This window comes from Taeniopygia guttata, chromosome 4 (genome assembly GCF_048771995.1).
Source record: "Taeniopygia guttata chromosome 4, bTaeGut7.mat, whole genome shotgun sequence".
Taxonomy (NCBI): Eukaryota; Metazoa; Chordata; class Aves; order Passeriformes; family Estrildidae; genus Taeniopygia; species Taeniopygia guttata.
The window spans coordinates 13,167,603-13,184,044 of record NC_133028.1 but is presented as its reverse complement, the minus strand read 5'-3'; the positions used below and the strand labels follow the sequence as shown (position 1 = coordinate 13,184,044).

Here is a 16,442-nt window from a genome sequence, read left to right as displayed (position 1 = left end):
ATAAGGAAAGGAAGAAGTGTTTTGCAATGAGTGTGGTAGTGTTGGAACAGGTTGCCCAGAGAAATGTTTGATGGCCTATCTCTGGAAATATTCATGGCTAGGTTGGACAGGGCCCTGAAAAAACTGATTTGATTGAAGATGTCTCTGCTCATTGCAGGGGGATTGGAACTAGATGAGCTTTAAAGGTCTCTTTCAATCTATATGTTTCTATGATTATATGGTTCTAACTTATCAGATGTTATTAGCACTCAATTCCCCAGGTGTTTCAAATTATCATAATCAATTTATTAAATCAGTTTAAACTCTGGCCCTGTATGATTTTTCTTGTTTGGCTTCCATCTATGTAATAATGTGGTTTGTTTATGTTCTTAAGGATTTTAGAGAAGTAAAACTGACATTTGCAATGGCATGGGTTTGGGTGGTGTTTCATCAAGGTGTTTTTCTGCTGGTTTTGATTCCTGTGTGGTGCCATTATTCTGACTTCCAAATTTCGTTTCTTGTTTGAAGGGAGTGAGTAGGTCAGGTAGATTGGTAGGTCTGTGCCACACCACTGCAGTTTTATTTGATTTACCTGTACGTACATCACAATAAAGCTTTACTTCACACACCTGCCAGAACAGCTGTAAGACAGCTCTCCAACTGAAGAGAGATGCTATTGCATATTTGGTATGCCGAGTGAAAATTCCCTTCCAGATCTTTTAAAGCCAAATTGGGTGTGTGAGGACTTTCAGCTATTTAAAATCCCTGAAGTCTGAATGCCTTTCAGTTTTACCTCCTTTCAAAAGGCTCTTAAAGTATTATTGATTTGCTTTAAACAAAGGATCACAGTACAAATAGACTTAATCTCAGAGAAATTTATACCTACTCCACATTTGCACCTTCTCTTTCTCAGAGACCTTTGGTTTGCTTCCAGACAAGAACCTTAGGTTGTGTAATTTTGATATATCTACAGCCCTTTTGGTTAATATCCAGGAGACCATGGTTTCCACATGGTTTCCACATAACTAAGGAAATAACCCAGACTAGAAGAGAAGAAAACATCAGAAAATTGGAGCCTTCCATTAAGACTGAGAAAATAATTACTTCCTTTAGCAAGGATATTTTTACAGTGTCACTCAAGGTGGTGACAGTACATTTACATGTATGTTAACAAACTTCTCAAAAATAGCAAAGTTCTAATAAAAATATCATTCACACTTTGCTGCAGTAAAACTCCACCTGTTGGAGAGAAAGAAATGGACACCCGTGGGTTTTTCTATCTTTTAGAATTTGAATCCATCATTTACATACATGATTAAGGAACAGCATCCTGCAAGCTGCACAAGAATTGCTCTTCGTATTTCAAGTTCCTGAAATATATAGAGGTCTTAGTAGAGAAAAATATACTTAGAAGTAGAGGAAAGATAGCATATATGGCCTTCCTTGTCTGCAAAATCAGATTACAGCTGAAAAGCCCTGGACTGTGGCTTTGCAAAGGTTCAGATCCCTGGTTGTCCTACTACGTCAGCCTGTTGTGCAGTCTTCAGCCAAGCCTCGGACTGGTGAACTCTGAAGCTCTATGGGCCATCCTAGATGCTCTTTTTAAACATGACTGAAATACCTGAGGTGGATGGAGGTCCTGAATGTGTTCAGTGTTCCAGGCTGACTTGAGATTTACCACAAGAAGTTGTGATTTTTTAGAGTTCTGACTCTGTGGTACATAGCTTATCTAGTGTTTCTCTACAGGGTTTTCACAGAGACCAAGGCCTTTAAATAGAAATCATCTAACAAGGTGAAATGCTGTGTGCTACAGAAATGCAGTGATTTCTGCAGTGCACCCCAGACTAAACTCTGAAATAGATCAAGAATCATGGAAAACACTATCTGTTATCTGCAAGTTTTTAAAAATATTTTTTATATGTTCAATATATTAAAAATGAATGTCTTTTATCTACCCAGAACACTGTGCATTGGCTTCCTTACCTCAGTATATTTTGTATCCTTGCAATCATTGCATCGTTCTGCATTGGACCAGGTAAGCCTATATCTATTTTTTCATGTTTCTTTGTACATCTGAGAACAGGTATTTTTGCAGTGGCATTATGCTAGCAAATCAGTTGTACAGAACTTCACTTTGGCAGTAAACCAGAAAGTAAGGCTTTTGTTCCCTTGAGCTTTTGGAGGTTTTTTATGCACTATTTATTGCCTCTTTTTCTTTATAAGGAGTTTGACATTAAACATTAATCAGCTGTTTATACATCTTCACCACTCAAGTGGTCTAATTGATTGATTGTGGTTTATTTGGGGAGGAGTTGCTGATGTTTGATGTGACTCTAATGAAATACTGCTGTAATTCCATCGATATTCTTTTGAAAAGCTACAAAAAAAATATACTGGTTTAGAGAAAAATGGGGAGAAGACCAAGATATTTCTTTTACCCTTGTTTCTGGGAAAAGGGTTTGTCACTAATTTCTGTGCAAAATACTGTGAAAATACTGAAAAAAAATAGCAATCCCTATGTCCTTCTGTAAGGACAAATCTCAGGTTCAGCTAAGCCCACTGTACTACTGACTTATGTTTCTTAGACTGAGATCTGGGGGGTGGGTGCTAAAGAATTCTGTGGATTAGAATTTTTCTTGAATTTTAAATAATTTAGTAATATCAAATGTTGACTTGAAACTTCTTTAAAATGTCCCTTCTGGTGTTTTATGTGGCTCAGAGGGTTTAAGTGCATCTACTTGCAGTATCTACCATTGGGGTTTTTTAAAATCTCAGTTGAAACAAACTGAAGTTTTTTCTGTATTAAAGATATGTTCCACAAATTTTTAGAAGTTGCAAATCAGTGTGTTCTTAATGTGTTATATTTCCAGCATATGAAGATAAATCCTCAGCTTTTCTTCTTCACCTCACCATTCTTCAAAATGGGTTCTAGAATTCTTCATTTAGATTCTTTCTCTTTACTGATGTTACTCAGGATTTGTGCACAATTCACAATCTCTTTGGAACAAAGTGTGTGCAGATACATCCAGGACAAACAGCTATTCTTAGAAATTGCTTCCTTGCTTTGTTTTCTATTTCTTGCTCGCTTTTTTACAGGATTTCTTGCTTGCTTCTACAGAAATTCATTAGAATTAAAGCTTCTGTTGTGTTTTTCACTGCGCTCAGTGCTGTTAAAGCCAAAGAACACTAATAGTGTATCAGCAGCTGCATAGCTGGGCTCTCCACCTTTCCTCTGTGTGTTCAAATATTTGTCATATCTGATAATAGCAAGAATATCTGGGTAGTACTTAACACTGAATTGCTTTTAATGAACATCTCTGTAATTGAGTCTTCAGCTGTTGAGAAGAAGCTATGAACAATTATATTCTGATATCTCGGCAAATCAATAGCAATATTGTAGCTGACTTTGATGGGGCCAATTTATCTTCAATGAAACTTCTCTGTTCTCCTTAAAGGAGCTTATGAAACCTGAACTACTTTACTGCCTTTTAGCTGGGCAACTTCCATTATTAGCAATATTTTAAGATGATTGAATAATAAGTGAGGATATATATTTTTTTCTGAACAAAGAAATTATTACCAAGAAATCCACTTTGCATCCATTGCTTTTTGTATCACAAGGCACAACTCAATAATAGAGTGCAATTACTGTGTCAAGTTTTGTCCTCCATTCCTTGTACAAGAAAGACATCAATAGCCAGTGACAAGTCCATTGGAGAGTCACCATGTCAGTGTCAGGAGACCTGTGAGAAGGGACTGGGTGAACTGGATTTGTCCATCCTGAGAAGAGTCAGCTTTGGGGTCCTAGAGTGGTGCCACTGCCTATGAGAAGGTTGCTGCAATGGCAGAGCCAGTCTTCTGTTGGTGAGGTGATCGAGAGGCAGAATGCAAGTGTGGAAACAGGGAAGATGCAGAGAGACTGTAAGGAAAAGCTTTTTGATTCTAGGCAGTTGAGCAGGTTACCAAGGATACTGAGTCCTTAATTACTACACAAAGATCAAAACTGAATAGCTTGTACTTCTCTTTTTCTCCATTGCAGTGGTTGTAGGGAAGTGTCCAGAGCAAAATACAAACAGGGCAAGTAGGTGAGACATTTTTAGAGAACCAGGGCAATTTTTTTTTCCAGCTTAGGGTCTTTCTGAGGCATAGCTTCTAACACTTCCATAGTCTCCCGTGGATTTGTTAAATCTCTGTCTGAAACAGCAGAATTTTAGTGTTCTTTGGCAAAGAAAACTACATATGTACCACCTTTCATGCATGTATCCTTTGTTAGTCTTTGTGTGCTACCCTCTAGCTCTTGCAGAAACAGAGCAACTGATCCTCTTCCTCCTTTTCAACTTTATTGTGATCTTGTAAACTTTTACTAATCAACACAGATTTTTCTGGAATAAACAGATATTTCTTATTGTCACTTTCTCTGTGATATTTTATTACACCCCTTAGTAGGAAAATTTCACACTTTGGTATTCTTTTGTAGCACTCTGATGGTTTAATGAGACAAGACTGAAGTTCAAGAATAACTTTCCCACCTTTCTGGTAGTAAAAGGGGTATTCCCCAAGAAAATTAATATCTATTCTTTATTATAAAGCTACATATTTTTCATACTTCTAGTCTTTTGTAGAGCTTTTGCCATTCATTTATTGGTTAAACAGGGACAATTATCAGTTAATCCTCAGTATCTTAATTCTTCCTATAGTTACACTACAAAAACAATTTGTAAAGATTCCATAGGCACAAATCTTCAGCTAGGATGAATTAAGTTTATGTTCATTGAGCTATTGGTACTTGGAAAAATTATCCCATCTAAAGACAACAAATAACATAGGGAATTGATTTTATAAAAATACTGCTTTAACTTTCTAGAGCATAAAATTGCCTTTAAATGTACAATATTTTCTCTCTTATTAGAACATCTAATACCTTCTTGATAGCTTAGCTGTTGTGTAAACCATTTTCTGATAGCATATGTATGAGTCCCATCTGCTCCTTTATAGTGAGGATCAGCTGTTACTGTAAACCATGGAGGGTGTTCATTTGTTTTATTTTTCTGAACTCGGCTTTTCAGCTTGCAGATATTTTTGAGGACTGTAATGCTAGAAACAAGTATGTTCAGGCATGTGTGTGGTTTGAAACTTCATTTTTGTCAAAAGACAAATAGCAGAAAGCTACACTTCCTAAAAATTTAAAGGGCCTTTATGCTCAATACAATCTATGTGTGATCTGAAAGAGAATAGTTTATTTTTCTATAGATTATGGAGCCATGCTGCCCCAGACAGTTACTTCATTGTGCCTATTTGGTTAATTTTGCACAGGTTATTTGCTGGACCTGAAATAAGTATAGGATACATTTCAAAGAATTGTTTCGAAGAATAGGATGCAAACAAAGAATTGTCATCCAGCAAAAAGTAAATGAAAAAAAAGCTGAGAAAACAAATCAGCTGAGAAAAAAAATCAAAGAAAAAAGTAAAAGAACATCTTCAGGATCTGCAGAGAGCATTTGTGTTGCTCAGGTTATGCATCAAGAGCAAGTGCATTGATTTGTAATTCCTTTACAGAATGGGTAAATAATGTGCAGATTTTTGGAAATTTGGATAGTGATAGACAGGTGTAAGTGCATGTGAAATGTCTTCCTTCTTTAATTTTGCTTTAGTTAATATTTAAGAAAAAGGGAAAACTAAGATTTATTCCCACTTTTTCAGTTAAACCTGTGTGGAAACCTTTTCATGGACTGAACCCTCATGTTCAACTATGCCTACAAAATCAATCTCTTTAAGGGAAGATGGTCTAAAATCTGACTTAAACAGAAAAAATAGAAGGTTCTGCTTTATTTTTAGCTATTTTCTTGAACACCTCATTCACCCATTGTACCTTTACAATAGTTGCTGTGCCAGCAAGTGATTTTTGATTTTCTGGGAAAATTGAAAAATGTGCATTGTAGTTTTAGAAAACCTGCTGCAGATTGTTCCCTTTTCCCACCAGCCAAATATTTTTAAAAAGAACTGAACACCCAAAAACTGGCACAGAATATATTCCATTCAGTTTCCTGATTTGTCTGCAGGGATGTTGACCCCATTTGTCAGTGAGTCTGTCATGCATTTTTGATGAGGGACTTGCAGGTTTTGTTGTTGAAGTTTTTCCCACTCACATAAAATAATTATGTGTTCATCCTCTGAACCAGAGAATAGCTTTTCTGCCACCTGTCAAGATGTGTCAGATAGTGGAACATGTGAAGAAAAAAACCTGATCAACTGATTAACTGGGGATTGCAGAAACATTGGCATGAATTTCCAGATAACCTTCCCAGTGAAAATAAGTGTAACAAAAAGACAGTAAAGACCTTGAGAACTTGGAAACCTGGCATAAAACATTTCCATGCATTATTTTTGTAGGAAGTGATTTATTGGTATTTCTCCTGAGAAGTGTATTCTGGTTAAGTGTAACACCTTTCCATCCAATTTTGATAAGAGGGGAAGGCTCTGCTGCAGAGAAGGGAGAGGAAACCATGGTGGCTGGGGTTAGGCATGATGCCTGTCTTTAACTAAATGGAAGGATGGGAGGAGGTAGGAGGAGGTACATTGTTTTGATAAAATACCCAGCTTTGAAACAATCTTCTTTTAATACCTTCTTTCAGAAACTGAACAAGTATTGTTGCTTTCAAATCTCTGCAAATTTTCTAGCTCTGGAAACATGATGCACTGAAGCACTGGACTTATTTTGCCACTGGAAATACGTAGAAATAACCCCAGGCCCTAATTGTGGCAGTAAGATCTGTAAAAGCTGTTTGTGTAGCACAAGTGTGTTGCCCAACCTTTGACCACTCAGTCTGGGAGGGAGATCAGACATTGTGTGCACAGAAAGGCACATGGTAATGCTCCTTCTTCCAAAGAGTTCCTTGGAGTCCTTTGGAAAGAAAAGAAAAATTACCTTTTATTGCAACAAACTGTAACACTCATGGAAGTTCCAAAAACTGGAGTTGATTTTACATCAATTGCCTCATCATGATAACTCAAGCCATCTTTGTGCCAGAAGTCTGTCTTATTTTGGTGGCACTTCAAGTTTGAGATTAGTGATTTTCTTGAAATCTTTTGCATTTTGCCGATTTCTAAGAATGGGACATATATGCCTGTATGACCTGGAGAGAAAAAGGCTTGGACACTCAGACTACTCAGGGGGGGATTTAAGGATGTCTGAAAAATGCCAGTTAGCTAAGGAAAAATATAAGAATAATATCTCTAAGTATCACATGGAAGACTTCCACATAGCAGATTATATTTTATCTAAGTAATTTCACAAATGGTTTTATATGAACACTCTGTATGCACATTCTTTTACATGTTTTCTTAAAGACCTAATACATCATATTGTCATGCCTTGTCTCACTATATTGTAATGTGAAAAATGCTCATTGTGCTGTCAGGCATCATGTCATTGTTTTTGAGATGACTTAGAGCTGAATGTTGGAGCACAAAACTGCTCAGGCAGCAGTTAGGAAAGAAGGGCTGCAAAGCTGAAGAAACCATGAAGGTGAAGAAAATAGATTTATATATGAAAAGATGCAGAATAACTTCATAATGGCTCACAGAGAAGGTTGAGAATTAAATAGTGCCTGAAAGGATTGTATTTGAACCAGATGATCTAATATGATCCTGGATTCCTTTATCTTCAAATCATGGATTCTTTATTTATTTCTAAGTGAAATAAATCATCTGCATAGAGTCATACCTTGTTTCTACCTGTCTAAAGTCCTTGGTATCTGCAAAGATGTACATGTGGCCAGAGGGATTTTCTAGCTGGTCACTGCAACAAAATGCAGCCCCTGACTTAATTTCTGTCAATAGCTGCTATTTTTAAATCAGTGGCACCAGAGAGAGGAAAGCAGGAGTCTCTGGCTAAGTCATACACAGTGGCTTCAGGCATTTTGGCTTTACAGTCTTATGCAATGTCTTAGAAGTTGTTATTCTGGTCTTGAATCCTGTAAGTATTTCTGTGGATGAGTAGTACTCCCCCACAGAAGTCCTGATGAGTTCCATGTAGAACAGATAAGGCTGAATTTATTGTGCTCAAACATGAGTCTATATGATTTTACTTAAATTCTTACTTTTAAAATGCATTTAGGCATTTAGTATGCATAAGGATGACAAAATCAGATCAATGGTATGTTTCCAGTCACACTGTGATTACAGGAAAGGGAAATCAGTAAAACTGAAACTCAGATGCATTTGAAAAAAATAGTAATTTTATGATAGCAAGATCTTAATTTTTCAGTTGTTACTTTTTATAGCAATTGCATTTTCAAACACAGCTGAAAAATATCAACAAACCAGGCCATTCCAGAAAAATATTCCACCTATGCTTGTCTCTTTTTGAGAGTTTTATAATATTTGTCGTGGTTTATGGAAGGTGAGTGAAGTCTTCCCTATCACAGCTGAACAAAATGAATACAATCGAATACCATTTTAAATTGACATTATAAGGTAAACAAAAGAAAACTCAGAGGAAATCATTACTGTGCCCTGAGGCATACCAAAGATACTTTGGTATTTAAAGTTTAAATCAGTCCATGCTCTCACTCTGAATGCCAGTGTGCAGCTGTATGGAAAGCAGAGCTGTTGTCATAAAAGGGTCACTTTGAAAGTGACGTGGTTTGTTCAGCCTGAAATGTCATGAGTGAAGAAGATAAAAATCAGCTCTTGGATCTGAAACAACCAAAGGTGTGATAGCACACATGTAGGTATAAAAGTACTGCAATGAAAGGCAGTATCAGTATTATTGCCTGAAATAGGCATTTAGAGAAGCATTGTGTGATATTTTAGCTTCTCCACTTACAGTGGGATGTAACACACATGGCCTCCCACAGAGGCATTATGCCAGTCCACTTTGAGAAAGAGTTTGAGCTTGCTTGAGTGCAAAAAGAAAACCACTCTCTGTACCAGAAAAGTGTATGCTGTGATAAAGAAATAAATAAACCCATACTGTTCTATATTTAGTTAAAAAGTTGTAGATTTGAAAGGTTCAGTTACTTTTCAATTTTTTTTTTTTAATTCTATAAACTAAAACCATTTATAATCTTCCCAGCAGATAGGCATTCTTGGATAATACCAAGTAGTTCCTGCATTGGACATGGAGGGTATTTGTGCAGAAATACCTTTAGTTTTCCCAGGTTTTTAGGAAAAGGCTGGGTCTGCAGCCATCACAGCCTGCCATGCCAAAGCCATGTAACAGCTGTGGGCTGTGCAGCGCAGCTGCAGGAGGCTCATTTACCTTGCCTTCCCTGGAAAAGGTGCTGCCGACCCCTGGGGGCAGGAGTATTGTCAACTACTTCTACCAAGTCAAGCAGCTGAGAATTTATCTTTTGATTGCCTGTGAGTGAACAAACCGATATTTTTAGGCTGTTAAGAAATAAAGCGAGAATTGCTTTCAGTATTCATTGAATTTATATTGGGGGAGAGGATAACATGTCCCTTGAATATATTAAATACAGTGTCATTCAACATATATTTTGGCATTAATGCCTGTTTTAGTTTTTGTTTGAATTCTTCTCTCTTAAAGAGCAGCATAGAGAAAATGTGTAGCTTTTAATGGTTCTGCGGCAAAAGCTATTTAAATTCTTTATAATTAGTGGCAGCTCTAAAGAAAAATGAACCCCTAGTATTTGAAAGGTAATTGTATCTGCTGAATAAAGGAATTTCTGGAGGTGACACCTGGAGTTCTCAGCAGCAGGAAAACTTATGAACTTTATCCCGCTAACAATGGATTTTAAAAATTATCTTAATTGAAGCTTTCAAAATGTGAATACTTTGACACTTGACAGCACTCCTCCTACCTGAACTAGCAGCTTTTCCTGAATGATCATTAATTAGTTGCTGATGGCTCACAACTACAACCCTGAAGAAATGTACTGGTGCAAAAATGCACCCATGTGTTTTAAAGGTTCATGTAACCATGAAATAAAACATTTCTTCAAAAGCTGTGTAAGTGACCTAGGTATATTATCCACATGAATAGGGACTGGATATGGAAAGCCTAGTAAAAAAAAATTACTGTTTTTTTCTGTGAATTCATATAAAATAGTTATACTTGCAAAAGTGCAAACTAATAAATACATAGAACAGAAGATGTAGAATTAATGAATGTAAGGCAATTAAAATATTTTTATTTCCTGTATTCCCAGGCACAATGCACAGCAAAGTTTTGTGTTCATCTCATCTATTTCTGACTAATCTCCATGGCTAAGATCTAAATGCAAAAGTTTATTAGTTTGATGTTGCAATGAACACTGCTTTAGAGTCCAGACAGTGTTTCTTGGTAGCCAACATACTACACAGAAAGATTAATAAACACCAGTAACAGACTTCAAATCTCCAGATGTTATCTGCCCTCCTCCAGAAAATTCGCTAATTTGGAAGTACAGAATTATGGCTTATGTGACCTCTTGCTGAGTTTCATCAGAAAGAAGGCTTATACTGTTCATCACAGCAGGATTGTTACTGTCTTCACCTGGTACTTCTAGTCAAAGTGCATCTTCTGAATCTCTCTTCCTTTTCCTTTCTGTTTTTTAGCAAGGCAGTACTGCAATTTGCTATATTTGCTTTGGTTATTGGTCACAGTAAGGAAAATATTTTTTTGTTATTTGTCTTACATTCATTCATTAGTTCTACAACTACTGCTCCTCATACCTTGTCCACCATCCTGTAGCAGCAACCAATTTCTTCAATTACTGGCATCTGAGACCATGTGTCCTAAAAACTTCAACAGTTTCTTGAAATCATAAACAGACATTGTCTATTACCCATCTTAAAGATGAGAAGGACAGGGAGAACACTTCAGTCCCAGCTTCTCTGAAAATTTAGCCCACTATTTTTACTGTTGGCGTCCTTCAGGATGAATGCAGCTATACAATTACGTAATAGTGCACTGCTAGCATGAATAATTTGTTTGTTAAAATATACTGACTTCACAAGATTTCTTTAGCTTGCAGGTTCACAACCAGCAGCATTTTGTGCTAATGCTCTGTCAACTTGAATTCCTAACAGGAAATCATGTCTGATGGTTTTATATTTCTTTCAGAAGATTATCATAGAAGTAATAAGACTAGAATAGATAGGGGTTGGCTTTTTTCTTCCTTTCAGTCCTCATACAGTGATAAGACTGTATGAATATTTCTCTTACCTAGGACTGAACATGAGTTTTTAATTTGGGTATTCCCACACTACCTCCATCTGTATAGTGGATGAATATACAAGGGACACTTTTGTGCTTTTATTATAGTAAAAACACTTTCATCGTTGTTCTCATAATTGAGATAATTGATTTTAACAATTGAATATGAACAGAAGTGCCTAATCATCATTGTTACTGAGAATAATTATAAATTTAATTCTATTACATAGTCTCATAGCTCAGTAAAAAAAATGTTCTTCACATTCAAATAGAACAGAAAGTTGGGCTATAATTAGATTTGTGATGTTATAAGGTGGATCTGAATATATGGCGGAAATGTTTAAAAGACTATTAACTGTTTATATCCATTTAAGTTGAGTGTATTTTTTTAATTGCATTTTATTCTTTGGTAGCTATGCAGCATTATAATTGTGAAGCAAAAAGAAATGTTGCCAAGAACCAGAGGAGAAATTTAACGTTGGTGATCAGTTTCTACAAACAAAAGCCAAGTCCAAAAAAAAAAATCAAACAGCATTAATAACAAAAAAAAAATTAATTAAAACTTACCAAATATCCCAATAGATTGAAATTGTTACCAAAAAACAAAAAAAAACAATGTATTCATTTTCTTCAGAATGGCCTACATACTGCTGGTTTTTCCTACAATAAAAGAGGCAAAAATTTAAATATTACAAAAAATTAATAAATTAAAATAAATTCAAGATTAAATATATTCCTCATGTTTACAGCCAACAGTTGTATTTCAAAGGGAATTGTTATAACTCCTCTAAAGAAAAATATCTTTAAAGTACTGAGCATATTTGGATTCATCAGTTATATGATAACTCTTTTGTTGAAAAAATTTTCAGAGAAGTATTATTCAGTCAGTAAAAGATTGCTCATAAAATTCTGCTTGAGTGCACTGACTTATGGAAGCAAAAATTATAGGAAAACACACAAATTAATATTCAAGAGGGGGAGAATTTCACTGAAGAGGAAATTATCAGGTGGTTCAGATAAGGGTATTGTGGTTTTTTGCATGGAATATCTGCTTTAGAACTAGTTACCTAAATGGACCTAGAAAGAATTTTTTGTGATTTATTTTATTTTATGTAATAGCCTTGTTGTTGTATGTCAACCATTTTAATGTAAATTACCTGATGAGAACCAAGAAAGAGCATTTTAACTACTAAGGTTAGAACAGAGTGAATCAATATTTTTGTTCTGCACCATTGCTTAGTTTGTTTGTTTTATTTGCCCTGAATTATATGGGTTGCCTTGCACCAACAAAGTTCAGAATACCTCCAGAAATTACTTTCTAAATGCTGTTGGAATAGCAGGTTTTATATAGATGCTAAACCAAAGACAAATTAATCAATGCAAAAAAGTCTTTCACACAACACTGCATTAAAATCTAGTCCTTAATAATTATAAATACTATTCATTATAATATCAGAGTTTCAAGCTTTTGTATTATTTGTGTGGTTTAGTTTGGTCTTAGCATTTGCACATTTGTTTGCTATAGACTGACTGCTTTAAATCTTTTGAGTCTTTTACTCAAGTGGCCTTTAATCTAAGGCAGAAAAGATTCAAATGGTACAAATTTATGTGGTTAATGAACTACACCATTTTCTACAAACAAAGTGCCTGTTTTACTTAATTATCCTGTGGAGAAGAGCTGCAGACAGCTAGAAAAGTCTGTAGCATGAAGCTGTGACTCAGTACACCCCTGTCACACCTTCTGTTCCCAGTTCTCTCAGCAGGATTTGCTGGGGGTACAGCTGTCATATCTGTAATGTCATATTTGGTGGGGTATTATTCAATCAAATGCAAAGTGCAAGTTAAAATAATCTAACAGGTGACAGAACACCTTTATAAAGATTGATATATCTATTTTGCAAAATTCTTTTCTATCTGTAGACCTACACAAATGGAAGAAACTCAGTACCTGCATTGCATCTCTCCCTAGCAGTATTCCTGAAGGATATTTTCCTATGGGTTTTGTTGCACATTTTGGGGGGTTTTGTTCATTGGTTAAGTTGGGGGTTGTTTGTGGTTTTTAAATAACTAAAGTCTGGGTAGAAACTAACAGCCTTTTGCTCTCCCTCTGAAGAACACTGGGTTGTTTTTCCAGCAGTTATCTTCCAGGAGTTTTGTCTCACTTCCACTGCTTCTCTTGCAGAGCTGCTCTCTAGAGGGCCCTTGACTTGCAAATAGCAAAACCTTTCAGTGGGACACTACTTTATCTCCCAACCCTATTAGGATATATCAGTCTTCCCTACATGCCTTGCCTTCCAGAAAAAGTCATTTTGCTTGATCATATCTGAAGCTCCACAGACTCCTTTTCCCCCCAAACACAACATTGTTGCGAGGTAGTTGTCTGTTTTCTCAAAACTTCAAAGCCTCTTTGTCTCAAAGCGTGGAGTTGGAAAGTCTGGAGGCTCTTGCCCTAATCAGCTTTTGGGGATTCCCAGACTAACCCCAGGAATGGGCAGAATTTGGGGAGCTGAGACCTGCAGGAAGTCACCAGGCTGGGTGGCCATGGGTTGTCCTTCTGGTGGGGCTGGAAACCCTCGGGTTGCCGTGGGGCCACTGCCTGAACACACCTAGAAATTAATCACTGTAAATATGTGGTCAATGCATTATCTATTTAAATTCATGTTTGGAAGCTACCTTGTTGAAAAACTCCTACAGGAAATCCTAATAGACATTTTTTTTTTGTTTTATGATCAGAGCTAAAATAAAGCTGATTCACTGAAAACTGTATGGAAAATCTTCCAGGGGAAAAAACAATGCCAGGTTCATCCTCCATGAGAAAGATCATCAGGTAGCTTTTTGGTGAATTATTTCACCCACATTCAAATACATGCTAAAATTGCAAAACTCATCACAAAGCATTTAAAGACTATTCCAAAATTTCCATGGTTTGTTGGATTGCTTTTGACAGTAGTTTCCAAGCTTCCATGTTTGAGCACAGGCTAGCACAAACCCATCTGGCCAATGATTATGTAGGGTACCTAGCAGAGGCTGACTGAAAAGTGGTTGGTAAGGTGCCACAGTATTGTGATCTCTGCTCAGACCCAGCTTATGTAGCCAAAGCATAATAAAGCTTCCTTCAGCCCCGGGCACTCAGATTTGTATCTCAAAGAACACTGAGTTCCTGGAGAAAGGGAGCCCTTGAGCACAGCTCTGATACCCTTGAAATGACTGAGGATGGAATCCTGGGGCTGTAGGTTCAGCTCATCTCAGGTGCCTTCAGTGACTGTGTCTTTAAGATTTTACAGTTTTCCTTCAGCTCCTTGGTTCCTTGGTTCAGCTCCCTTTTCAGACTCCTTGGTTCTTCCTTACAATTCTTTTAGGTCATCCCTCTACAGAAGCTGACTTTCTGTTTTGTGATGCTGTGGATGTACTTCTCTAGACCATGAGAAAGCTGAGAGGTCTGTCTGTGCTACCCTTCCCATTCCTCCACAGAATTTTTGAAAGTTAGTGATAGTTGATATGTTCTTAGAAATTAAATTGGAATTTCAAGGAACCTGTTTCCAAGATAGTGCCCATGCATTTTTATTTCCATTACACTTATGCTTTCTGATAGGTTTCTGTCCTTTTGTACTTTTTTTTTTGCCTCTGGCTTTTTTCTCTTATACAATATGTATTTTTCCAAATGCTGCTTCCAACAGCCTTTTTTATTTTACTGACAAGAACAGCAACACCTCTGTAGATTGTCCTACAGCAAAGGCATGACAGAATAAATGATCATAAATAAGTCATCTTACATCTTCCTCTCTCCAAGGGGCAAGTGTCCTGGCAAGCTGCAGCCTCATAGGGTATTTAAGACCCAAACCAGATGCTGACAGAACAGATGTGATTGCTGCCATTTGAACCCAAATCCTAAGGGTATGATAGAATGACCACTGGAAGCCATCAAGCATTGGTAGGCCCCAAGTTGCTGGAATTTTTTTAAGTTTTGGGGGTTCAGATAATTATTCTACATGTTCAAACTGCTGCTGGGAGAAGTTACTTTTTTTTAGTCACAGAATTCCGGTACTACATATGTCTTGTAGAAAGATACAAAGCTGCAGTTTGGATGACTTAAACTCTTCATATCTCAGTTTCCTACATGTAAAGTAGGAGTAAATAAATGTATTTATTCTTTTTTTTTTTTTGGTGTAATTTATACGGGCACTCTTTGGCACAGAAAGTTCAGTTGAAGGCTTTGGTACCACTTCAGATATGCTCTCACAAAAAGCCACACTAACTCATGATGGAGAGTAGCTCTTTGCTGCATCACATTGCCTTTCTTTTGTGCACATATTCATGGATTCTGCATCTGGAAGAATGTCTGACAACACATGTCATCTGCCTGTCATGTTACATGTTTGCAAGCCCCCATCTCACAGAGCTCACAGGAGCTTCTGGTGCAAATGTTTAAGCTCAGGGCCATTGAGCACAAAGGGCTACCTAAGGATGTAGCCCTATAATGCACTTAGAGATGTATTCACAAATGTCTAAGCGTAAAGGTAGCGCAAAAGATTAGCACATAGACCAAGAAAAGATGTGCAAGGAGAAAACCCAGTGGATAGATAAGTCTGTATTGGTGTTTTCTTATTAATTTATAAATCTTTTGGAGGTCAGTATTGCTATAGACATTTTTGAAAGTAAGTATGTCTATAAATATAGTTTTGGTCGTTTACACTATCTTATTAAAGGGCTTAAAACTGAGGGAAAACTTACATAGTCTTACACAGTGTATGGGTCTTGCCTACAAAGGTGAATAGTGAGACAGGTAATACCAGCACACTTGAGGACCTAGAGACAGAAACTGGTAAGAGCAGAATATTGATGGTACTAGTTGTACAGTTCTTCAAACTGTAATGAAATAATTCTGCAAGTAGATATATGTCTAATGTGTAACATTAACTGAATTATGTAGCTGATCAACAAATAAAATCCAGGTTATTCTCTAAAAATAGAAATATTTCTATGGAAATATCCAATGGGAATTAAGGAAACCAAAGATCATAAATTGAGACTTTCAGCTACTAGACAGCTACTCCCTGGGGGTTACTGTCAGGCCAGCAATATGCCAGTGCTGTACAAAATAGTCCACTGCCTAAGTGGAAGGAAACACATGTCACAAGTGTGGTATTCAACTTCAATTGTTATTATGGAGGTCAGAGTCCTTGGCTGATGGGAGAAATAGACCTCGCCAGAAGTGCCAGCAGAATATGGTAAGAGAATATATTAAATAAGAATCAGTGACAAGTATACTCATAGTGAAGCAAAAGTTTTGTCTTTTTTATTG

At 36.6% G+C, this 16,442-nt stretch overlaps 1 protein-coding gene across 5 annotated transcripts in view; it reads left to right on the top strand.

Annotated features, from left to right (window-relative positions):
• Positions 1–16,442, top strand: part of SLC2A9 (solute carrier family 2 member 9) — a 100,282-nt gene that overhangs the window by 70,413 nt on the left and 13,427 nt on the right. For all 5 annotated transcript variants that reach the window (XM_072928007.1, XM_072928006.1, XM_072928008.1 and 2 more), the window contains one exon: positions 1,939–2,014. In XM_072928007.1, the coding sequence (XP_072784108.1) occupies positions 1,939–2,014 (76 nt within the window). The remainder of the gene's footprint in view (positions 1–1,938; positions 2,015–16,442) is intronic.